This window comes from Diceros bicornis, chromosome 28, assembly GCF_020826845.1.
Source record: "Diceros bicornis minor isolate mBicDic1 chromosome 28, mDicBic1.mat.cur, whole genome shotgun sequence".
Taxonomy (NCBI): Eukaryota; Metazoa; Chordata; class Mammalia; order Perissodactyla; family Rhinocerotidae; genus Diceros; species Diceros bicornis.
The window spans coordinates 40,388,496-40,413,623 of NC_080767.1; the positions used below are offsets into that span (position 1 = coordinate 40,388,496).

At 55.2% G+C, this 25,128-nt stretch overlaps 1 protein-coding gene across 1 annotated transcript; it reads left to right on the plus strand.

The window, feature by feature from the left end:
- The first annotated feature begins 24 nt into the window (after nucleotides 1-24).
- Nucleotides 25-25,083, plus strand: STKLD1 (serine/threonine kinase like domain containing 1). Its single transcript, XM_058524685.1, has 19 exons — nucleotides 25-240; nucleotides 2,270-2,356; nucleotides 6,073-6,117; nucleotides 7,996-8,070; nucleotides 9,794-9,895; nucleotides 11,847-11,917; nucleotides 12,812-12,927; nucleotides 14,472-14,590; nucleotides 15,716-15,879; nucleotides 16,536-16,666; nucleotides 18,217-18,300; nucleotides 20,121-20,237; nucleotides 20,599-20,739; nucleotides 21,679-21,807; nucleotides 22,500-22,628; nucleotides 22,711-22,839; nucleotides 24,169-24,309; nucleotides 24,517-24,596; nucleotides 24,890-25,083. Exons 1-19 carry the CDS (start codon nucleotides 25-27, stop codon nucleotides 24,977-24,979), a joined length of 2,166 nt encoding a protein of 721 aa, XP_058380668.1. The 3' UTR covers nucleotides 24,980-25,083.
- Nucleotides 25,084-25,128: the final 45 nt, after the last annotated feature.

Here is a 25,128-nt window from a genome sequence, read left to right on the forward strand (position 1 = left end):
CCGGGAGTCTCCCCTCGGAACACTATGGAAAAATACCAGGTGCCGCGTTGTCCCCTGGCCGGGAGGCGGGAGCGACGAGGGGCCGACGGTCAGGGGCGACCCCAGGACCTGGACCTTCTGCCACCACCCCCAGCCCCCTACTGGTTTAACGGCCACAGCCCCGGGACAGGCAGCCAGCAGCCAGGTCCGACCCCAGGGAGGCAAGGGACCCGTGTTCTGGCCAAGGTCTGCTTCCAGCTCGTAGGGTGACCTCGGGTACCTACAAAGGTGACCTCCTGAGTCCTCGTTGCCTCTCTGGGCCTCATTTTCCCCCTCTCTAAAATGATGGACGAAATTAAGGACTGTCCAGCCCCGTCTGTCTGAATATTTGAGAATGGAGACAACTCCATCCTTCTCGCCCATAGGTCGGTGTGCTTGGGTCCGTGGAGACAGAACACCCTACGACGTCCAGAATTCAGAATCAGGAGCCCCCAAACTGCTAAAACACCCGTCAGTAGTCTCTGGTAGGGGGACTTGGGCCTTGTACAGGGCCCATGAAAATGTTTGGGACTTGAAAAATTCACAAAAGGACAGCTGCAAAATAAAAATGAATGAATGTTTAATTAAATGCTTCTATGCATAATGTGTCAACTTTATTAAATGTTAGACTCAGTCTTTGTAAAAATTTCGTTAAGTTGAAAATAATTTGTAAATTAGATTTTTCTCACTTTGTGAGAATTTGATTTGTGTAGGAGGATTGCAGGACCGTCAGCCAGTGGTAAAGCAGGGGAGTTTCTGGTGGCCAAAGAGGTTTTTTCTTTTTTTTTTCCTGTGAGGAAGATTAGCCCTGAGCTAACATCCACTGCCAATCCTCCTCTCCTTGCGGAGGAAGATTGGGCCTGAGCTAACATGCCTGCCCATCTTCCTCTACTTTATGTGGGACGCCTGCCACAGCATGTCCCGATAAGCGGTGCGCCAGTCCACGCCCAGGATCGGAACCGGCGAACCCTGGGCCGCCGAAGGGGATCACACGAACCCAACCACTATGCCACTGGGCCAGCCCCCCAGAGAGTTTTAAAAGCAAAGTTACTTTTTCAGGAAAAAAAAAAATAGACTTGATCTGAGACATGGGTGCGTTTTACTGTTTAATTTGCCTCCTAAGAGGATCTAAGCATGTGCGTTCTTACACCAGGTTAAGCTGCTCAGGGCGTTGTCCCCATATTCCCTGAGCAGGATCCAGGCTGCCCAAAGGGGCTGGATTACAGAATCCTAAGACTTTTCAAGAGTCCCTGGATTCAGGGTTCCATCCTTTACGTAACCCTCCTCGGCATCTTGCCCTCCTTCCTCCATTCTCTGACAAAAGTAATCCGATCCTCTACCCTCATCCTGTAGCTCTTGGTCTCTCTGCACAGAGTTCTGGCATGGCCTCCATCTCTCTGCAGGTTTGCCTCAATGCTCAGGCTCCGGAGTCAGACCCCGGAGTTCCAGTCGAATCCGGGCCATCTCAGTTATTAGTGCTGTAGCCTTAGGCCAGGACCTAGCTCCTTGTGCCTCAGTTTCCAACAATGTGAACATGGAGATAGCAATAGTGCCGACAGCATGGGGTGGCTGTAAAGTGCTTGGCGCAGTGCCAGGTTCACACATGGCTGACTATGATTGCACCAGTTATGGACCAGTTACTGTCTTGTTTGGATGCCCGATTTGGAGGTGGATGCTGGAAGTTGGGATCATAGGGGGCTGGAGAGAATAAACAAACCCTCTACCCCAGGGATGTGCTGGCTCTTCACTGCCTGTTGGTCTTCGCTGCAGACTGGAGAAGGGGCTTGGGGTGGTGGAAAGAGCTCCAGAATCGGCCCAAAGAGATGGGCTCTGGGTCGGCCCCATGGCTTAGCGGTTAAGTGCGCGCACTCCGCTGCTGGCGGCCTGGGTTTGGATCCCGGGCGCGCACCGACGCACCGCTTCTCCGGCCATGCTGGGGCCGCGTCCCACATGCAGCAACTGGAAGGATGTGCAGCTATGACATACAACTATCTACTGGGGCTTTGGGGGAAAAATAAATAAATAAATAAAATTATTAAAAAAAAAAAAGAGATGGGCTCTGGTTCCATTTTCAAAGGGCTTCTCAGCCTTCTGAGCCATTTCCTTCATCTGCAGAATGGGCCAGAGATGCATGCTCTGCCAGCCTGCAGGGGAAGTTAGGAGGGCCAGAAAAGGCATTGGAGTTGGGCACACTTTGGAAAGTGAAGAGCTGTGTGCATTTCCTGAAAGCTTCTCTCTCTCTTGCTGGTAGATTTTGAATGAGCTGAATCCTGGGGCCTTGGGGGTGAACCTGGTGGTAGAGGAGACAGAAACGAAAGTAAAGCACGTGATAAAGCAGGTAAGAGGCCCCGTCTGAGGCACCCAGTGGGGATGGTTCCCCGACATGCGCTCATCATCCCCACGTTAGAGAAAGGCTTCCTGATGCAACAGCTGAATTCCTTTCCACCAGCAATCATGGAGGCAAATCTGGTCAGGGGTAGACGTTGGGGGTGACATGAGCCTCCTCAGGCTTCCCTGCACACTTGACTCTGTCACCTTGATGGAGAAGGAATGCTCATTTTCACCCTGACAACAACCACAACCATACCTACTGTTGAAAAACAAAATTCAACTCAGTAAATTTGAAGATCTAATTGGGTTTATCAAATAATTCCTGAATCGGTCATCTCATGTAGCAAGCAGAGAGATATGAGGAATTATACAAAATGGAAGGCTCTGGGGCCGGCCCCGTGGCATAGTGGTTAAGTTCTCTCGCTCCAATTCAGTGGCCTAGTGTTCACAGGTTCGGATCCCAGGTGTGGACCTACACACTGCTTGTCAAGCCATGCTGTGGCAGTGACACATAGAAAATAGGGGAGGACTGGCACAGATGTTAGCTCAGTGACAATCTTCCTCAAGCAAAAAAGAGGAAGATTGGCAACAGATGTTAGCTCAGGGCCACTCTTCCTCGCCAAAAAAACCCCGAAGGCTTTATAGAAAGGAAGATGGGGCAAGGAAGTTATTAGCAAAGGAAAAATGAAAGTTCATTGGAGGAAAGTAAGAGTTCAGGGTGACGACAGCTTCTCATTGGCTGAGCTGCCGCATTTTCCATTGGCTGGGCTTGTTGCTGGGCAAGAAGAAAATCTTCCTCCTGCCTGGGTAGTAAAATAGAGACACCTTCCTGATAGAGATGCAAGGTACATCTTTTCCTGTTTGGGGTAAATGACAAGATTGGTATGGCATGAGAGCTTCCTTTACAGGCCTTCTTGACTCCAATTTTACTTGAGGTTTCCTTTATTAATTTTCATGCTACCATTTATTCAGTGTATACTTTGTGCCAGGCGTCATCTCGTTTAATCTCTGCCAACCCTGCAAAGCAGGAACCATGACCCTGCTTTACAGCCAAGGATAGGGAGGCTTGGGGAGGCTGCAGACTAGCCAGCATTATACAGTTCCCAAGACCGTTTGAATGCAGGCCACCTCACTGGGGGCTGCCAGTTTTACCAAAGGGGAGCCAGGCCCGGGGAGGGGAGGCAGGGACTTACCCAGGGTCAGTCAGGGCTAAGGGCCGGACACAGAGCCCTGGACCCTTCACCACCTCCTCACTAGGGCTGGAATGGCAGGGTAGGGTACAGACCTGCAGGGAGACAACACTTTGTGTGTCCAAGTCAGGGTAGTGCAGACGAACAGAGGGTCTAGGGGAAGAGAGCTGCCCTAAAGGCGTCCCTGGCACTCTCTCATGGTGTGCAGTGGTGGCCAGGATACGACAGGATCGGGGCTGACCGTGCAGGTGGAAGAGGCTCACTGGCGGCCACTACCTGTGTGGCAGCTCAGCAGCCCTCTACCCAAGTCCTGGCCTCGAATCCTTACCCACCTCCTACCCCATGGCTGGCCGGCTGTGGGGCTGGCCCCATCATCTCACAGGCCAGCGGGGCAGGATGGCTGACTGCCTTCTGGGCAGTCAAGGATCTTTTTAAAAAGCCAATCAATCTTTCTAAAAAAAAAAAAAAAAAAAAACAGATGCGAGTGGAGTGCAGGTAGGGGTTTGTGTATCCTTCCAGTCTTTTTTCTAAGCATTTATAAATGTCTTTGTTTTTACAAGAATACTGTTGAGGTTGATACATACTTTTTCCCACTTTGTGTGTTGCGAATATCATTTTGTGCCACTGACACGGCTACTTCCTCTCCTGGCTCTGGTGGCTGCATGGCCCCAACCTGCTTGATGTGCTGTAATTGATGCAACCTATCCCCTTGTGTGCAATAAGCACTTAGCTTGTTCTCGATTTTTCACTCTGTATAAACAACTCTGGTAAACAACTTATAGTTAATTTTTTTGAGGATCCTTGATACTCTTGGGATAAATTCCAAGGGGTGGGATTTCTAGGTTGAAAGATGTGACATTTTTAAGGCTTTCAGTATGTTTTAGCCAGATTCACCTAAGCATGAGCCCCCTGAAATGGGAGGAAGGGCAGACAGGCAGACTCACTGTGCTGGGGTCTTGACCTGGATCTGGTGGATCTGGGGGATCCAGGTCAAGTGGATGGAATAGTCCACTAACTCTGCATTTTCATCTAAGATCACCCCAATTACAAGAGTTCTTCGTTTGTAGGTCTTGTTAGCAGAAGTTCCGGGTAAGGATCTGGTTTTAGATGATGTGACAATATGTACCCACAGTCTTTGCCACCAAGTGTGCTGCAGATTCAAAGCTCAGTGCTGCCCTTATCACTACCCTTCCCTCTTCCATGCATTCCCCCACTGCTCAACATTCAGTGACAGGGACAATCTTCTCAATTCAGATAAGGAATGAAGTGGTGAGGCTGATACTTTGCCAACCAGAGCAGAGCTGTTTGGCTCTGGAGGCAACACATTATTTTCTTCCCTGCTTTCAAGATGATCTGAAAATGGATCCTTTAATGATTCCTTGGACTTTATATTATGCTATCCTAAACTTATCCTTGCAACAGGAGCAAAGAAGCTCTCATTGCCCAAAGTATTTTTATATCCTTGCCTTAGGAACACCTCCGGGCTCCATCTGGTGCCATATGGTGTGGCATGAATGGTAGAGCCTGGCACTTCTGGTGAATAATGATGGTGATGATGATGATGGTGGTGGTGATAATGGTGATGGTGATTATGATGGTGATGGTGGTGGTGGTGCTGATGATAGTGGTGGTGAAGGTGATGATGGTGATGATGATGATGGTGATGGTGGTGGTGGTGGTGGTGATGGTGGTGGTGATGATGGTGATGGTGGTAGTGTTGATGATGGTGGTGGTGCTGGTGGTGGTGATGGTAATGATGGTGGTGGTGGTGATGGTGGTGGTGGTGGTGATGGTGGTGGTGATGGTGGTGGTGATGATGGTGATGATGGTGGTAGTGTTGATGATGGTGGTGGTGATGGTGGTGCTGGTGGTGGTGATGGTGATGGTGGTGGTGGTGGTGATGGTGGTGGTGATGATGGTGGTGGTGGTGGTGGTGGTGGTGATGGTGGTGGTGGTGATGGTGGTGGTGATGATTGTGGTGGTGGTGGTGATGGTGGTGGTGGTGATGGTGGTGGTGGTGATGGTGATAATGGTGGTGATGGTGATGGTGGTGATGGTGATGATGATGGTGGTGGTGATGGTGGTGGTGGTGGTGGCAGTGGTGATGATGATGGTGGTGGTGGTGGTGGTGATGGTGGTAGTGTTGATGGTGGTGGTGGTGATGGTGGTCATGGTGGTGGTGGTGATGAGGATGGTGGTGATGGTGGTGGTGGTGATGGTGATGATGATGATGGTGGTGTTGATGGTGATGGTGATGGTGGTGGTGGTGATGATGATGGTGATGGTAGTGGTGGTGATGGTGGTGGTGGTGATGATGGTGATGGTGGTGGTGATGGTGGTGGTGGTAGTGATGGTGGTGATGATGATGGTGATGGTGATGGTGGTGGTGGTGATGATGGTGGTGGTGGTGGTGGTGGTGATGATGATGGTGATGGTGGTGGTGGTGGTGATGGTGATGGGTGATAATGGTAGTGGTGGTGGTGGTGGTTGTTTACTGCATCTTTACTGAGCTAGTGCTCTTGTGCCCCTACAGGTAAACTGCATTGATGAGCATCACGCCAACACGGCCCTGGAGGAGGTAACTCTCTGGGTGGCTCTCTCTCTAGAGGACATGAGGCAGAACACACAGAGACTGTTCTGTACCCTCCTGTGGAGGGTAGAGTGGGTAGAAGCCTGGGTGGAGGCATTGAGGGTCAGAACCAGTTCTTGCCTCGTACTGTGAAGCCAGAAGCCCCCAGGTCATGAAGGGATTTTGTGCCCAAAACAAGCATTTTTTTTTTTTTTTGTGAGGAAGACCAGCCCTGAGCTAACATCGGATGCCAATCCTCCTCTTTTTTGCAGAGGAAGACTGGCCCTGGGCTAACATCCATGCCCATCTTCCTCTAGTTTATATGGGACACCGCCACAGCATGGCTTGACAAACAGTGTGTCAGTGCGCACCCAGGATCCGAACCGGCAAACCCTGGGCCGCCAAAGCAGAGCGCATGCACTTAACCGCTTGCGCCACTGGGCTGGCCCCTAAAACAAGCATTTCTAAATCCAGGTGTGGGGCCAGCCCCGTGGCTTAGCGGTTAAGTGCGTGCGCTCCGCTACTGGCGGCCCGGGTTCGGATCCCAGGCACACACCGACGCACTGCTTCTCCGGCCATGCTGAGGCCGCGTCCCACATACAGCAACTAGAAGGATGTGCAACTATGACATACAGCTATCTACTGGGGCTTTGGGGGAAGAAAAAGGAGGATGATTGGCAATAGATGTTAGCTCAGAGCCGGTCTTCCTCAGCAAAAAAATTTAAAAAGGAGGAGGATTGGCATGGATGGTTAGCTCAGGGCTGATCTTCCTCGGAAAAAAAAAAAGAAAAAAAAAAAGAAATCCAGGTTTGGACAACTTAGAATATGTGTTCTCAGAGAAGATCAAGTTTATATGTTGGCCCAGTCCCTAGGCTAATCTACCAATAACCGTCTTTTAAAATATTTTTTTTCTTCAATTATGAAAGTATAAGTTATGGTAGAAAATTTGGAAAATACAAAATCATTTAACAAAGAAAATGTGAACTCTTTTATATTCCTTAAATGTAGCAGTCAGAACTGACAATAACATCCTAATTTATAATAATAGCAATAACAGCTACATGCTCTTCAATGTGCTAGACAGAGGCTCTAAGCAGTTTCTCTTTGCTTTTCTTGAATTTCACATGAAGTTAAAGGTCTCCCATCCTAGCTAATGATCACTTGCTTGTCTTCTTCCTGGAATTCCCAGCTTTTGAGCTTTGCCAGCAAACAGCTATTCGGTCCACAGTGTGGCTGATGTGCAGGATGGACCCAGGCCACATTCTGACAAAGTGAAAGAAAGCACATGGGAGGCCCACCCGTAGCCCCCACACCATCACAGCTTTTCCCATGCCCCGTTCCCTTCCACATCCCCCTGGGCAACCTGCTTTCAACCCAACCTTCCATCGTAAGCAGTTGTCCTTCTGGCTGTTAGTCACTCAGCTAGCCATTTCTGCTGCCTAATTGTGTGTGTTCTCAAAGCACTTTCAGCTGGGGGTGAGGGCACAACCCAGGAGGCAAGGTGGCGTGAGTACATCAGTGTCCCACCTCCCTTTGGCCACACCGCCTTCTCCAGCCACCCCCGATTGTGCTTTATTTCCTTCTCCTGCAGCAGCTCACTTAGTCCTCATGACACCCACTGTTACAGCCATTTTCAGATGAGGCTGGAGGCTCAGAGAGGTTGAGGAACCTCTCAGTCACACAGCACAGCCAGCCCATGCTGCAAGCGGGACCCACACGGGGACCTCTGGCTCCTGACCACCAGGCTGCACACCCTCCTTGTGCCCGCTCCCCTGCCCTGCTCAGAGCTGGAAGCATGCGTTTTTGCTGGGCCTTGTGACAGACAAGTACTGGCTGCGAAACGGTGCTTCCCGAACATCTCCACTTCCTCCGCTCCTGTCCCCGCAGCTGATGCCACTGCTGACGCTTCGGCACGCCCACATCTCCACATACCAGGAGCTGTTCATCGTGTGGAAGAGCGAGGTGGGTCAGAGCCGACACCCACGGGCTCAGCTGGCATTTGGTGGCTGCAGGAACAAGTGAACTGAGCACAGGGCACCCTACACCATCGTAACCCCTCGAGTGGCAATGGCAGTGACTCTAAACGTGGCTACCCCCGACTCAACTCTTACTAGGGCCACGTGGGGGGCTCTCTGGGCATCATCTCTGTGAGCCCCCGACAGCCTCGGTGCAGCCGGGGTTACTATCCCACTTTACGGAAGAAGAAATAGAGGCTGAGAGAAACAAGTTGCTCCCGGTTACCACCCAGTACGTGGCCCAGCCAGGAGGCGAGGCCAGGTGGGCCTGACTCCAGTGCCCTGTGTGTTCAGCTACCGAGCTTGTCCTGCAGCCAAAGGCTCAGTGAGTCTGCGCCTCTGATGGTGGAGTTCTGCCTTTCACGGAAGGAACAGGCGTCAGGAAGCTGGTGCCCTGCTTTCCCCGTTCACGTGGCATCAGCTTGTCCCGGCCTCTGGATCCCTGACTTCTGTAGCTCCTTCCTAGCTTACTAACTAGCTGCACATTCATCTTCAGATCCTAGGAGATCTGCAGGGAGGGAAGTCCTGTCCTCATTTCCCTGGGGCTCAGAGAGGGTAAGGAGCTCTCCAAGGCCACACAGCTAGTAACAGCTGGGTGGGATTCAAATCCAGGTCTTCGTACCACAGGCTATATGACTTCTTGTCTTTGTAACGAGCCAGTAGCCTTCAAATTGCTCCAGATGGGACTGAGGTGGAGGGGAGACACGGAGCCAGGGATGGGGTGGTGCTGGGGGTGAAGGGAGGCTGCAAAGCCTCCTGCCGAGGGTCAGACAGTATTCAGATCTCCACATTAGTGTCCCCATCTGGGAGTGACAGCCACGGGTTTGAGCAGGAGTGGGGGTTCCCTTCACACACATTCCGTCCCTTTCAGCTGGGCCCCGAGGAAAGCCTTGGGGAGAGGTTGTCATCACATGCACCCCCAAATATTGTATAAGCACCCCCTAATGCTCTCAAGGAGACACAGAAAAGCCAAGAGAGCATTTCACTGTGGGAGAGAAGGCAGGGTCCTCTGAGAGCCCTGAGCCGAGGCCCCTGACCTGGTCTGCTGGGGTCCCCTTCGGGGCAGGCTCCTCAGAGGGAGGAAGTGGATCCTGGCTGAGCCCTAAAGAATGAATAGTCACCCCGTGAAAGGGCAGGGTCCCAGGCTCGGATCTGCATGTGCAATGGCCGGGACACCAGTGCAGCTTTCAGAAAAGTCCATGTTGGGGCCGGCCCCGTGGCTTAGCGGTTAAGTGCGTGCGCTCCGCTACTGGCGGCCGGGGTTCGCATCCCGGGCGCGCACCAACGCACTGCTTCTCTGGCCTGGCCGCGTCCCACATACATGCAACTAGAAGGATGTGCAGCTATGACATACAACTATCTACGGGGGCTTTGGGGGAAAATAAATAAATAAAAATTAAAAAAAAAAAAAAAAAGAAAAGTCCATGTGGCTTAGTGTAGATGGAACTGGGGGTAGGGGTGGGGAGAGGAGGCCGGAGACGGGAGCAGGAGCTGCCCATGAGGGGCTCGTACTCCCGCCCCCCTCCCCAGACGGTGCCCCTGTAGCCACTGTGGATGGTGGCCCAGCGGAGGGAGGCCGTGGAGCAGATGACCACGCAGAAGCACCCAGGCCTGGGCTTCTGGGGGTCCAAGCTGAGGCACCTGGCTAAGGGGCCTCATGTGCCCAGCAGGTCTCCTCTATGTTCCTCTGCCTGGTGATGGAGTACAACAAGGAGAGCTTCCAGGAGGTCATTGAGAAGAAGAGGGAGGCAAGGACCATCATTGACTCTGAGGTAACACAGACTCTCTAGGACACCAGGCCTGGGGGCCACCTGGACCTTGTGATGTCACAGGCCCCACAGGGTGGGAGAGAGCAAAGGGGCGGGGGAGTCTGGCCTTATTTTCTCCTGAGGTTTATGCATAGAGGTGTTTGCACACTGAAGTGTGCACAGATGCGACGTGGACAGCTGGGTGCATTGCACAGAGGCACACGCTCACATAGCCTCCCCCAGACCAAGAAGCAGGACACTCCCGGAACTCCAGACGCTCCCGGTCGGCACCCACAGCTCGACTTCTGCCCGTCCCTGAAGCTCACGTAAATGCATTCACATTTGCAAACAAATGCATTGTTTGCGTCTGCTTTCTTGTGATCATCCTGGTGCTTCTGAGATTCAGCCACGCGTTGAGTGTATCAGGAAATGGCCCCTCCCCACTGCTAGGTGCTGCTCCATCGTGTGGCCACGCCGCCGTCTGTGTGTCTCATCTAGCTGGGGGAGCGCTTGGGCTGTCTCTGGAATGGGGCTGTGAGGAGGAAGGTGGCCGTGAACAGTGCTGGATGTGTTTTTGGGTGGACCTCAACACTCACTTTTCCTGGATAAACACCAGCCATGGCAGTGTGGGGCTGGGGCGTAGGTGTTGGTGAAGCCTTAGCAGATTCTGCACCCCACTTGCCAAGGCGGTTGGTGACCCAGTTTCCTCTCACCGCAGGCTGTGAGGGTTCCAGCTCTACGTCCTGGCCCACTCTTCAGCCTGTCGATCTTTTTACTTTTAATAAAAAATTACATTTTAATTTCAGTTATTGTGAGTAATCACGGTGAGCACTTTCTGGCTATTTGGGTATCTTCTTTTGTGCCTGTTCAAGTCTTTTGCCTGTTTAAACGTTGAGGTTGTTTGTCTTTTCTTATTGATTGTATGAGTTCTTTATAAATCCCGGATGGGGGTATCCAGAGTCTTCTCCCAGTCCATGGCTGCCAATTCACTTTCTTCATGATGTCTTTGGATGAACAGAAGTTCTGAGTTGCATGGAGGACCTCTTTTATGGTTAGCGCCTTGTGAGTCCTATCTGAGATTTTCCTCTGTTGTCTTCTGAGCTTGGTCAATTCGCCTTCACATTTAGGTCTACGATCCACCCCAAATGAATTTGCCTGCTTTTGCTCTGAGAACTCCTCTGCTTGGCGGGTGACGGGCACCACCTCCCTGCTGAGGGGTTCTGAGGGTCACACAGCTCCTCTCCCAACGTGGGCCTCAGAGGCAGGCTCTGGAGTGGGTTTCAAACTTTGTTAGTGGTAGAACCCTTTTAAGCACAAAATGTTCTCAGAAACCCAGTAAATAAAGCAGAGCTACTGTAATCGGGGGCCAGGGGGCTGGTGGAAGGCTGAATGGGAGGAAGCTCAGGGTCCTGCCTGCTCAGCCCCTCTCTGACACCCCAGGATGGAATCCAGGGTTCCTAGGAACACAGTTTGAAAATCACTGTCCTGGAAACCAGATAGATCTTGTTTCTGACACAAATGCTTCTAGAACATTCTCGGGGCTCCTTTCATTCTAATGATGTAGAGAGGCAAGCCCCAAGTAGGCATGGAAGACTTCAACCTCTCTGAAACCCACAAGGCCCATAGGCCACAAGGGGTGGGGTGTGGGGCTGGAGCCCCACGGCACCCTGGGTCTGCAGTGTGGAGACAGGAGTGCCAGGTGGAAACGAAGGCGCTGCCCTGCTGACATGGTTTTACTGTCTGGAGAGCTGCACATGCTCCAGCCTCGAAGGAGCCTAAAGCAGAAACCTCTTGCCCTGGCTCTGAGCTTTTGGCTAGCTTCAGGCCCATCTCAAAACGCAAGGAGAGGATAGGCCATGATTCCACTGGCTGCGTTGAGTGGTCAGTGACCTGACCCGCACTGAGCTGCAGGGAGCCCCACTGCTGGAGCTTTTGGGCCCCTTCCAATCGTGGCATCTCTCGTTTTTTTCCCCAGTGGATGCAGAACATGCTGGGCCAAGTGTTGGATGCTTTGGAATACCTGCATCAGTTGGACATCATCCACAGGTAACCCAGGTGGCCAGGCTGCTTCAGGAGAAAAGGCACCAAGTCCCCTTGGGTGTCAGTGCCTGTGGGCAGGATCGAGGGAGGGAGGCGTGACTGGGGTCTGTGCAGCCAGGATAAGGGTGCACATTTCACGAAGCCCCCTAGGCTTACAGAGAATGTCACCCCCTCCACATAACCTCCAGTGACTCACCCTCACCACGCAGCTTCTTCAGAAAGCTGAGCTGACCCGGCGGGTTGGTTCTAAAGTGCAAGGAAAGAAGCCAGATAGCACTCCGAGGACACGAGGTTAAGCTGCCTGCCACGCCCTCCGGGCAGGCCAGTGCGGGCTGCAGCTCCCAGTCTGCGCTTTCGACCTGCCAGCAGTACAGCTTCCCCCTCTGGGACCCATGGTCTGAGGGGCTGGGAATGGCTTCCGATTGGATCAGTGTTGTGTTTAAAGGGGGAGAGAGAAACCATGTGCACCACGTGTATGAAGGAAATGCTCATAATTCAGTGTTAATGTCACTGGACATTACAAAATGGTCAAAAACCAATCCCCAAACAAATAAATGCGTAGCTAAGATCTGGAAGAGGGTGAACAGGATGTTAGCAGAGGGACTGCAGAAGGATTGGGTAGTTTCCTACTTGTATTGGCTTGTTTTTTCCAATTTAAAATAACTGAGTATATTTTATGTTTATAGAAAACAATATTTTAAAAGTGGGCTGCGCAGGGGGCGTTTATTGAGGAGAGAGGGTTGTGAGCTGCTGCTGTGGAGCTGGGCAGGGTGAGGAGGTGAGAGTAAGGTTCAAGGCACATGCTGGCCCAGCCGCTGGGAAGACATGGCTCCTGCCCTGGGAGCGTTATCCACGGTGGCCCCGCTGGCGATGGGTGGAAAGGCGTGCTTCTTGTTTCAGGAACCTCAAGCCCTCCAACATCATCCTTGTCAGCAGCAACCACTGCAAACTGCAGGACCTGAGCTGCAATGTGCTGATGACCCACGAAGCCAAGTGGAACATCCGCGCAGAGGAAGGTGGCTGGGGAGCAGTGGGGGAGGGGCCGTTTACCAGAGGGGTCACTCTTAGAGTCCAGAGGGCAGTGGCTAGTGCTGAAACATGGCAACATCAAACCTCTCCTTGCTCAGAAGATCCCCACAGACCTCCCTGGGCTTATGTGGGCGCCAAAGAGACCCCCTTGCCTGGGTTGTAACTGAACAGGTGTACCACCGTGGGGGTGCATGCAGGGTCCAGAGAACACCCAGAAAATGTCAACCTTCATGGAGGGCAAAGAAAGGCCTCAGAAGGAAGGAAACTTCCTTGTAGTGGGGACATGTAGGGACAGAGTACTGTTGGATGCCAGGCACTGGCTACAGTTGGATTACTTTACTGAGTCCTAAAATAGCCCAGGAGATGGTGGAGCTGGGAGCAAGGGGAGAGGAGTTCTCCTGTCTTTGAAAAGACAATGGGGCGAAGGGAGCTGGGCTTTAAACCTATCACAGTTGTCAGGGGTGGAGAGGGTGACTGCAGTGGAGAGCTCCAGAGGCCTAGGGTGGCAGATACTGGTGGCACTCTGTCCTTGGTGCAGGGGATATGTGGATGGGAGGATGGATGGATGGATGGATGGATGGATGGATGGATGGATGGATGGGTAGGTGGGTGGATGGGTAGGTGGGTGGGTGGAAAGATGGATGGATGGGTGGTTGGGTGGATGGGTAGGTAGATGGATGGGTAGGTGGATGAGTGGATGGATGGACATATGGATGGATGGGTGGGTGAGTGGGTGAATGGGTGTATCTACTAGAGGTGTAGGTGGCAGGGGTCCTTGAAGTCCATCCCTTTGCTGTTTGGCTGGGGAATGGACGTTGGGTGGGGGCGCTTCCTGAGGCCTATCAGGGACTGACATTGCTGGATTGAGGACCCTGCTCTTTTGGCTTCTTATCTGGGGTTCAGGTTTAGAAACTAGGGCAGGGCAGGGGCCAGCCCCGTGGCGTAGCGGTTAAGTGCACTCGCTCCGCTGCTGGCGGCCCAGGTTTGGATCCCAGTGCGCACCGATGCACCGCTTGCTAGGCCATGCTGTGGCGGCGTCCCATATAAAGTGGAGGAAGATGGGCACGGATGTTAGCCCAGGGCCAGTCTTCCTCAGCAAAAAAGAGGAGGATTGGCATGGATGTTAGCTCAGGGCTGATCTTGCTCACACACACACACACAAAAAAAGAAACTAGGGCAGGGCAACTTGAACTTTGCTTCAAAGTCCTGACATTCAGAGGGGGCAGGATGTTTAAAGAGGGTGCATGTTTTAGCCTCCTTGGCACATGCCTCTTCCAACTACTTCTGCAGCCACTGTGGGCACAGAGACCCGCACACATACGAGCTGGCCTGGTGGGCACCTGCTGAGATGGGCCACCTCACTGGCTGAAGATCAAGGGTCAGGATCTCGCTGACCAGGGCCTCTTCCTGTCCCTCTATGGATAGCACGTCCCCACCTCCCTGAGGAGGGGGTGAAGGGCTCATACTGTAAGCTGCTTGCTTCCCCAGGGAGCATAGGACTCACGCACCCCCCACCTTCTCCTGCCAACAGACCCCTTTCACAAGTCCTGGATGGCCCCTGAAGCCCTCAACTTCTCCTTCAGCCAGAAATCCGACATCTGGTCCCTGGGCTGCATCATTCTCGACATGGCCAGCTGCTCCTTCATGGATGTGAGCTGCTTTCCCCCCACCCCTACCCGCCACACCCCACACCCCACTCTCCACGTCCCCAGGGGGCCAGGGCCTGCCCACCTCGGCCCCGAAAGGGGCACACTCTTCCCATCTGCCTCCTCCTGCCCTTGCTCTGTGTCTCTGCGGGGCTGTGCAGAGCCCCCCGCCCCAGCTGCTGGAGGACCCCTCACTCAGCACCTGGCCCTGCTGTGCCCTAGCGTGGTGAGGCTGGTGAGGGCAGTATTGAAACCAGCCCACGTGTCTAACTGTCACCACAGCCCTCAGGAGTCGTCACTGCCCCTTATGGATGAGGAAACCTGAGGTCAGGTGCACTAACTGGCCCACGGTGGGATTGGGACTGTGCTCCGTCCCTGTTTGAGTAAGGATGCATTGAGCTGCAGGCAATGGGAAGCTGGACTGATGGGGGCCTGGACACACGGGGCCCCAGGCTGGTGCACAGGCGCCATCTCTGTGCCTGCACTTCCCTCGCGTGGGGCCTTGGCTCTCAGCGCTGCTGGAGGCTCCTGCACCAGGGACTCTGCCTGTGGGCAGGAGGGAGAAGGGAAGAGCAAAGGACCATGCTGGTCCCTCCATGGGTCCCTAGTCCTCTGGCTGCAGGGAGGCTGGGAAATTGAGCCTCATGGCTTCAGATCTTCTACATACAGAAGAGAAAGCAGGGAGAAGCGAGAAGGCCAGGCCTCCGTGCTTGCCACGCCCAAGAGCAGGAAGCTCCCCTGCCTCCCAGCACCATGTGCAAGGACCCAGGTCCGCCTGGGGGGCCCCAGCACTCCCCACTCTCTCCCAGACCCCCAGACTCTTACCGGCTGGGTCTGGATCAGAGATAAGCACCGTGGCCTTCTTGACATGACTGTAGAGGGAGGGTTATCCCTCACTCCCTCTGCCCAGCGAGACGGCCTGCTCCCTTCTCTCTGAACCTCCATTTCTTCCATGGAAACACTCTGGGCTCAGGTGGTCTCTGGGCGTTCCTGAGGGCAGCGGCCACATCTTCTCACCTCTAGCCCCCTCGCCGCTCTCCCCGGTGCCCGGCACAGCCTCCACCCAGGTCAGGGCTGTTTTCATTTAGTTGAGGAAATGCATGACGCAGCGTTCTCTATCTCCTCTTAGAAAACAGAAGCCGTGCTTCTGCGCAAGTCCATCCGGAATCTCCCAGACGGCCTGAGGGGCGTCCTGAGGACCATGGAGGAGAGGAAGGTCCCCAATGTGACAACCTTCTCTTCCCTCTTGCCTTTGATGCTCCAGATCGACCCCTCAGAGCGAATAACAGTCAGGTGAGTGCAGGGCCTGGGGCTGAACTTACTCTCTCAGTTCATTTGCCAACATCTTTCCGCTTTAATATCTTCGCGGCCACTTGGTGCTTTAATGCCACAGAGTATCCCATCACACCCACCCTGACTCCCCCGTGGACCACTGGGCTTTTCCAAGTTTGGCTCTCCCAAACTGCAGCAACGAAGGATCTTGAATGCACATCTTAGAGCTCTGGAGCCAACAGGGCCCACTTCTCCATCAGACACAGGAGGCATGGCCCTGAGGACCAGGAAAATGTTTTAATTCTAATTTATCTTAAAATCAGAAGAACAAGTGAAGATATAACAATGAATCCAGCCTGGGTTATAGTCACCTTTATACCAACACGGTTATAAAATCTGATTTCTTTTGTATTTTTATGGAGAAAGGGGTCCACACAGGCTAAAGTGCCAGAGCCCAGCACCGTCCCCCCTCAGCCCCAGGAGTGAGCCCAGTGACCCTCCTGGAGGTGGAATTGTTGGGGCACCAGCTGGACATGCTTGTGACATTGTGACACGTGCTGCCGGACAGATTCTAAACAAGAAGGTGGAGGTCCAGCGTCTGCCGGCTGGGGGCCGCCCTGAGCCCTTCAGAGAGAGGCCGCAAGGTGAGTGCCACTGCTCTCTCTGCTCCCCTCCAGGGATGTGATACACATCACCTTCGTGAGCAGCGATTTCAGGTCCTCGAACATCGCCCTGACACTGCACCAGCAGGTGGTGCCTGCATCCATCACTGACATGCTGTTAGAAGGCACTGTGGCCAGCATTTTAGGTGATGATGAGGACCCCAGCGGGGGAGGGCACCATGGGGCTGCTGTGGCCTTGGCATCCCATTGTTTCTTAGCTCCGGAGGGCCAGTGCCTCCTCCACCACCCAGTCCACTGGACTCCTCCTCCTGCGTGGCTGGTGGGCAGGAAGTCTTCTGGGCTCGCCCTCCATCCATCCCCAGCAGAGGCTCAGGGTGCTGCCCCACTGAGACACCCCCCCAGCTCCCGTTACCTCTAGCAGAGTTCATTTCCATGGCCTGGCCTCCACCTGCTTCCCTCTGTTCCACAGTCCTCGATTACTGAACAGCCCCTCACTGCCACGCCCCTCGGAACTCCCTGCTTTTTGCTTCCACACCCTGGCACAGTGGCCCGGAAGCCCGGAGTGTCTTCCCCACTCAGCAGCACTTCCTGTGTGGTTACTACGTGCTGGACATGGGATGGGTACAGTAGTGACCCTGGAATGCAGGCGCATCCCTAAAGTGAGAAGTGGCACAGGGGTTCCTTCTGCTTTTGATACCCGCGGGCCTCAGGCAAGGGTGCCACTGGTCGCCTGGCGCAGTGCTTGCTCGTCACGCAGCACCCCAGGTGCGTGTGCTAGTCTCTACCATGTGCTCCAGGCTGGGGGCACTTTGGGGCTCCCAGCATAGTGGGAACCCCATAGTGGAACACAGTAGCTATGCCCAAGGTCTAGAGGTCATCTTCAAGTTCGAGCGTAGCTCCACCCTCCCATCCCTCTGTGTTCCTGGTGTGTAGGTGGGCCGCTTACTCCCTCCTCCCCCTCCATGGCTCCCTGCACCGCTGCTTATGACAAGGGACCCCCGCCCTGTCTACTGCCTCTGCCCCATTTATGGGGAAGGGGCGCAGGAGGGTCTAAAGGCAGGAAGGGACACCCACGAGGCTCTAGCCGCTCGGTTTCCCCACGTCTCTTGGTCATGGGCTTTGGAGGCAGACAGCTGGGTCCAATGGAAGCCCATCACCCACTCTGAGCCTCCGTTTCCTTATCTAAAGTAGGGATCACGACAGAACCCAGTCCAGGGGCTGCTGTGAGGATTCAGGACGATAAGGCTTGTGAGGTACCCGCACGGTGCCAGCCAGGCAGGGCTGGAGGAGGGGTCCGAGTCAGCGGTAGGATGAGGGGTCCGCACCACACATGGCTGGAGACTCAGCTCGTTTCTGGGGGTCATTTGTTCTGAATCAATGGCCGAGAGGCCTGCCAGGAGGCCCAGAGGAGCAGTGGAAAGGGCCCTGGGCAGGGGGTTAGGGGAGAGCTCCGGCCCTGTCGACCCCCGAGTGAGGCGTAGAGCAGCGGTGCACGCCCGGGTGGGCTCCAGACGGGCTTGGGGTTGACTTGGGACACGTTGCTCAGCCTGGAAAGTGGGGATGAAGAGAGCGTCGCCTCATGCCCGGTGCCGTGGATCTATGAGGCGTGCACGTCAAGCAGCCAGGCCAGCGAGGGGCCCCCAGACGCCCTGGCCCTCAGCAGGGTCCCTGAGCTGGCCAGGGCTCGGGGGAATGCACGGCAGGCGCCTCTGCATGCTTTCCTCTGTTCCCGCAGAGGTCATGCAGAACTTCTCCAGCCGACCTGAAGTCCAGCTCAGAGCCATGACCAGGCTCCTGAGAATGCCGGACGCTGAGCTAGGTAGAGACCCCCCCCACCACCACCCTCCCCAGTCCTCCCTTTGGGGGCACCCTGGTCTGTTCTTTTACACCCCTGAGGCCCATTTATAGTCCTGTCAGGGGTCCTTGTGTTCATGACCCACTTGGAACAGGCGGCTCCAGTTCTTCCTGTTGTCACTTTTACTGAGCAGAGCGGGGGGATGGGGTGGCTTGGTACCCAAACCCTTCCTAGTGGGCTCCCTTCACATGATGTTAATGGATGCTGAATAAGACATCCCGTCTCTCCCACCAGCCCTATGATGGGTATGTGAGCTGTTGCTCATTTGCTGGTGTTACAAACAATACTCTACTGAACACCCTGGAGCATATGTATGTGTGCGCTTGTGTGAGTGTTTCTGTAGGATAAATTCATAGATGTTCAGGGTGTGAGTACTTCATGTTGTCATGGATACTGCAAATTGCCCTCCACAGATACACCAACTTACCCACCTATCAAGAGTGCATGCAATGGGGGCCGGCCTGGTGGCGCAAGCGGTTAAGTGCGTGCGCTCTGCCGCGGCGGCCCGGGGTTCACGGGTTCGGATCCCGGACGCACACCGACGCACCGCTTGTCAAGCCATGCTGTGGCAGCGTCCCATATAAAGTAGAGGAAGATGAGGCACGGATGTTAGCCCAGGGCCGGTCTTCCTCAGCAAAAAGAGGAGGATTGGCAGATGTTAGCTCAGGGCCGATCTCTCTCATAAAAAAAAAGAAAAAACAGTGCACGCAAGCACCTCTTCCCCCAGCACTCTCCATCAATGAGTATTAACCATCTTTTTAGCTCTGCCAGAACATGGCTTCATAAAATCTCTCCACTCAACCTCTATCTCGCCAGCCTGAATATTACATTCACTCACTCATCCATCCATCCACCCACTCAACCATCCCTCTGTCCACTCATCCATCAACCTGTCTCTCTCTCCATCTCTCCATCTTCCGTCTTTCCACAAAAGGTCTGTCCCAGTGGCTGGGGCATCAGAGATTAGAGACACCCAGTCCCAGCCCTCCACTGAGGCAGCAGAGACCTCATATTGGCCTTTGCCTTTCCTTCCTTCTCCCCCTTGCTCTTGACCCCTTCTGGAGCTAGGCTGTGGCCAGGATAGAGTCCATGGGAAGGGAGATTTTGCCTTCCTGGAGAAACTGTGGGAGGCTGCTGGGCCCCTTCCCAAGGATGGCCTTTTCTACCACCCAGAGCCATGCCTGCCTCAAACAGCCTTGTGTGGAGATGGGCTAGGCGTGGCTTGGCCTTCTGGGTGTCAGCACTCTTGTCCTTGTCATTCTCAAGCCCGAGATGGAGGGACTGCTATCTGCACTCTTCCAATGAGGAAACAGGCTGGGAGAGGCAAAGCAGCAGTGGGGAAGGGGCACAGCTGGGACTGGCTGCCCACCTCTGTCTCTCACCCCCTCCCCAGTGCACAGCACAGGCCTGGAGGAAAGACAATGGGACCCATAGATGTCCACTCTAAGGCAGTCACGGCCAAGGGCTCCGGAGTCAGACAGGCTCGGTTCAAAGCAAGTGCTGTCATCTCTCTGTCCCTCAGTTTTCTCATCTGTACAATGAGCATGGTAATAGGAAGGATCTACATTGTAGAGTTGTTGGCAGGAGTAAGATGCCTATGGCAGACACATGGCCAGCACTCAGTAAGCACAGTGACTGATCATGTTTCTTCACCAGTCTACTCGTCCACCCAGGGCCACACATGATGCCCTGCAGACTCCCAGCAGCATCTGGTCCCCGGTCTGGTCCACACACCCCTCCCCCATGCTCCTATGCAAGTCTCACCTTGGCCCCTGCCCTACCAGGTCTGCCATGGCCAATTGAGCTGGTGGAGGTGTTGATCACCATCATGAAGCAACATGAGAGGATCCTTGACATACAGCTCTGTGCCTGCTCCCTGCTGCTGCGCTCCCTGGGCCTAGGTGGGCGCCGGGCAGGGGAGACCCCCTGGGCCAAGGTGGGTGCTGAGCCGGGCATGTGTTAGATGTTCACTCCGGCACAGGCCCCGTAGGGTCTTGGAAGCCAGTACTGGCCACACAGTGCTGCTCACCAGCCGTGCAGGCTGGACAGGTCCCCACCCCTTTGGTCCTTCACTTCATCATGCAACCAGCACTTACGAGACCTGCTCTGTGCCAAGAGAACAAGGCCGACCTCAGCTTCCTCCACGCAAAGTGTGGGCGCTGCCTCCCAACCAAGGCGGGAGCACCCCTGCATGCAGACTTCCCGCCCCAGGGTCCCTAGCTTTGGGGGTTAACCACAGGCTTCGTCCATTGGCCCAAGCAGCACTGGCACGGGACCCGGCAGCCGAGGTGCCGAGCGACAGCTCCATCACGTCCGTCCTGCTGAGCATCATGCGCAGCCACCCCAAGGCGGAGCAGCTCCTGCTCATGGTCTACAGCCTGCTCACCATCGTCTCCAGCCAGGGTGGGTCTGCCGGCCCCTCCCTCGGGCCGAGGCTGGGGCACACCAGGTGGGTGGGGTAGTGCTGGGCCTTGTTCCTGAGATGGCACAGTTGCACTGCCCTCGGTTGGTCTGTTCCACATCGCGTCCTTTTTCTTTTCTCTTGATGGAAAGCTTCCATTTTTAGTCACTCATTCCCTCCACGAATGTGCACAGGCACCAACTAGGTGCCAGGCACCACGGTGGGCTTCATGCCTACGTCTTCTGCCCTGCTTGTCTCCATTTCATAGCACATCTGGGCTTCTGAGGCGGCCAGGCAGGCAGTGGGTGGCTGGACTGGGGATAGTGCGGAGGAGAGGGTCATTCCTGAGGGCTTTACACACCTTTACGTGCCTTCCAGCCACCCCATCGGGTCGGTACTGTCCTCTCCGAGGGAAGTTGGGGTCTGAGAGAGCCCAAGGACACTCGCACATAGTATGTGGTGGCCGGGGGCTGGACCAGCTCCCTGCTCTTCACTACACTGACCCGATCATTTGCTGCACATCACTGATCCCACTTTCGGGAGTGAAAAGGGGTGCTATGAACAGGCATGTGGGGACAACAGGTGGAAATTCGATCCGCCAGGCAAAGTGGATGTCAAGTCATCCCATCGGGAAACAACAATCGTGGGGCCATCTCGGAAGGCTCAGGCCTGCTGTGTGGCCCCTAGAGGCAGGGCCAGGCCCCTTGGAAGGAAAGCTACAGAGGCCGGTCCCAGCCCAGTAAGGGGATGGGAGATACTGGTGCTGGTGGTCCTGAGGACAGACCACGTCCTCTTGTTTCTGGGTCCCACGCTCGGCATGAAAATGACGCAGGACGCGTGGGACTGCCGTGCCCGAAGACAACGGAGGAGGGTGGCGGTGTTCAGGGAAGGGTCCTGGAGGAGGGGGTCTCCCTGCTCTGAATTCCGGGGGCCACCCACAGAATCAGCCGCAGAGGAGCTGCAGGAGGCTGGGCTGTTTGAGCATATCCTGGAGCATCTGGGCACCCTCCCCAGGAACAGGGACATCTGCATCAATGGCCTGAGCCTGCTCTGGGCCCTGCTGGTGGACGGTGAGAGGCCCCTCCTCCTGCTCTCCGGCAGGGGGCTGGCATCTCTCCCTCCACTGCTCCCTAACCACCTCTGAGAGCCTTCAAGGGCTTCTGTGCCCTGTCCCGCAAACACTTCAGGACAAATCATGCCCATGAAGGGCTGGAAGCACAGCAAAAGCAAGGAAGGAGGAATAGGACAGAGGTGGGACTTCCTGTCCCGGTGGGTGGGCCCCTCACAGACTGGCTCCCACCCATCCTGGGACGTCCCAGGCGGTCCTTGGTTTCAGAAGTTAGCCTTAGCACTGCAGCCTAACCTCATTTTTGATTCAGAAAAGGGGGCCCCCAGGCCGCGCTGCTTCCTCTCCTCCAGGCCCCAGGGTGGCCCTCCAGCGCTGGGCAGTAGTCTTACCCAGGAAAAGAAGCCTCCAAGCCACGGAGAGCCCTGGGAACCCGAGAGCCCCGCCCACACCCAGAGTGCAAAATCCCCCAAGCCTCCCCTTGGGGGCATGGTGATCCCTACCCTCCAAATACTCCCTGGCGAGTGGGAAAGCCCTCCATCTTCCCATCTCTGAGGACATCTGACCTCTCCCACCACCACTTCTGCTTTATTGTCCTTGGTGGGAGGCACGGGGTGGGGCGCCATGTATACAGCAGGCACTTCAGTCTGCACCCAAGGGCTAGATGTCCCCTCCTCCATCCCGTCCTGGTTCCAGCTGTCATTGTGAACAAGGCTCCCTTGGAGAAAGCCCCAGTCCTCGTTGCTGAGGTGCTAGCCACCTACCCCACAGATGCGGAGATGGCTGAAGCCGGCTGTGCAGTCCTCTGGCTGCTGTCCTTGCTAGGTGAGCAGCCTGGGGCCCCGGGAGCTGGGAGGGGGGACCCCAGACCCAGGAGACAAGAAGGCCTCCATCTGGCCTTCTGCAGGCTGCGTAAAGGAGCACCAGTTTGAAGAGGTGGCAGCGCTGTTCCTGCAAAGCATCCGGCTGTGCCAGGACAGAGTCCTGCTGGTGAACAATGCCTACCGGGGCCTGGCCAGCCTGGCAAAGGTGTCTGGTGAGCCTGGGGACGGACTGGGCTGCCACTAGGAGGTGGGGGCAAAACTCAACAAGTAATATCTGCCAGCTGCCCACAAACCAAAAACAAGGAAAAAATCAAATAGGAAAAACCCTCTGTAGTCCCAGCATCTACAAGTTGCCATGGAGACTTTATATACTTTTGCATAATGCTATATTGTGACCATCTTTCCCCGTCCATAAACACTATCAGGTCTCCACAGGTTTTCCCACAGGTACAGCCCAGGAGACAGGTCTATCTCCAAATTCCTGCCTCCACAACAGACCCTGGCTGTTATCCCATGTGCTGTCCCTGGCCTTGTGCCTAACTCACGGCACGGTAACACTTTATGGAGACACTTGGGGCCTGGAGACTGGCCAAGGTCACCAGCTGGTGTGTGGGGTGGCCTGGTCCCAACTCTGTGTTCCAGGGCAGGTGCGTGGGCTGGACAGGGGGGCCCAGGGCCGGCCTGGACAGGAAAGCAAAGATGGTCAGGCCTGTCTGCCTCAGCCTGAAGTTGCCTGAGCCTGAAGAGGTGGGGCCAGCTTCACTCCTGGGAAGACCCTGGAGTCTTCCATCTCAGAGACGCACCCTGGGCTCCAGGCCTGCCCCACCTTCCAAGGTCCCACCAACAACAGACCTTTGTCAGGGGTCAGCTGCCAACCCTCATGAGGCCCTGAGGGCAAACGGGAAATGGCTCAGCTCCGTGAGCGGAGTCAATGAGAACCCAGTGAACACGACCCCCCAGCCAGTCAGGGTGAGAATCGTGGCTTTGCCACCTACTGGCTGTGTGACATTCAAGTCATCTCACTGGAGTGTCAGCTTCCCCTGGGCTCCAGGAGAATCTGAGGAGTAACATCTACACAGCATCACACGTCACTGCTGATGCAGGTACCCAGCCCCTCAAGTGCCGGGGTCCTAACCCCGCGCAGCCAGGCCTCCTAACCTGGAGCGCTCCCTACAGACACCCTCTGCAGCGTGTTCTGGCACTTCTGTCACGCCCACAGGCTGAGACCACCGCTCCCGTGGGAGCCTCTTGCTGCCTGGGTGGAGGGAGGTGGGGTGTGTATTCCCACTGGGAGGGAACAAGGCAGTAGATGCTCTCACAGGCCTCACAGCCAGAGAGAAGAAATGCCAACCTCAGACGCCCCCGGGCTGCAGGACACTGGCCTCCTCCGCCAGTGCCGAGGCCCATGCTGTCCCAAGCACTTTGGCCTCTCAGCAACCCTATGAACTTGGCACTGCCGTCACCCCATTTCCAGAGAACACTGAGGTGTGGGCAGATGCGGGGCACGACCCCACTTTCTCCTGTCCCCCCCTCCCCACCAGAGCTGGTGGCGCTGCAGGTGGTGATGCCCGAGGAGGGCAGCAGTGGCCTCAGCTTCATCAAGGAGACGTACCAGCTCTACAGGGATGACCCAGAGGTGGTGGAGAATGTCTGCATGCTGCTGGGCCACCTTGCTTCCTACAGTGAGAACCCCCTGGAACTTCCTATGCACTTGGCACGAGTGTCCACTCTGTGCCAGGCACTGTGCTGGCTGTGGCTGATGCCCAGCTCCTGAGCCCTGGGGGGCAGCGTGCAGCTCATGCTGAGCCTGAGTGGGATGGGGACCCAGCCTTGTCCTGCTGGCCTCCTCAGAAATGCCCCAGCCTCAGGACCCTCTGCTCTGCCCACAGAGGAGATCCTGTCCGAGCTGGTGTCCAGCGGCATCCAGCCCCTGGTCCAAGAGATCCACAGGCGCTTCACCTCCAGCCTGGTGAGTGCGCAGGGCCTCTGCAAAGCAGGCCCCACACCCGCCTCCGCAGCCAGACCCAGGTGGCACTGAGTCCGGGACCCGGAGCAAGGTTTATGTGGAACCAACCGGGATCACTGCGTGTAGTTTTTAGTGACTCTCTTCCTGTGATCCCATGTCTACACGGGGCTAAAGTAAATCCTATAGGGGAGGAGTAAGCAGACCTCTTCAAAAAAAAAAGCGGATTAACTCACAAAAAACAATTACTCATGGACCCTGAGACTGTCCATGAAAACAGTGACCTACTCTTCTTCTAGGAGCTGGTTTCTTACGCAGAAAAGGTGCTCCAGAGGCTGGAGGAGGCCACGCCTCCCAGCCCCATGGGTGGGCAGTCGGCTTTGCCCTGAGGAGGTAGGCAGCCCAAGGCCTCCCTCCTACTCGCTGCCTTCTTCCCCACCTTCCTTTCCTCCTCAGGGTTGTGGGGTCAGGAAAACTGTCACCCAGGACCAGTGTGTGCATTTTACACTCTTCTTCAGTTCCTGGCAGGGCTGAACCG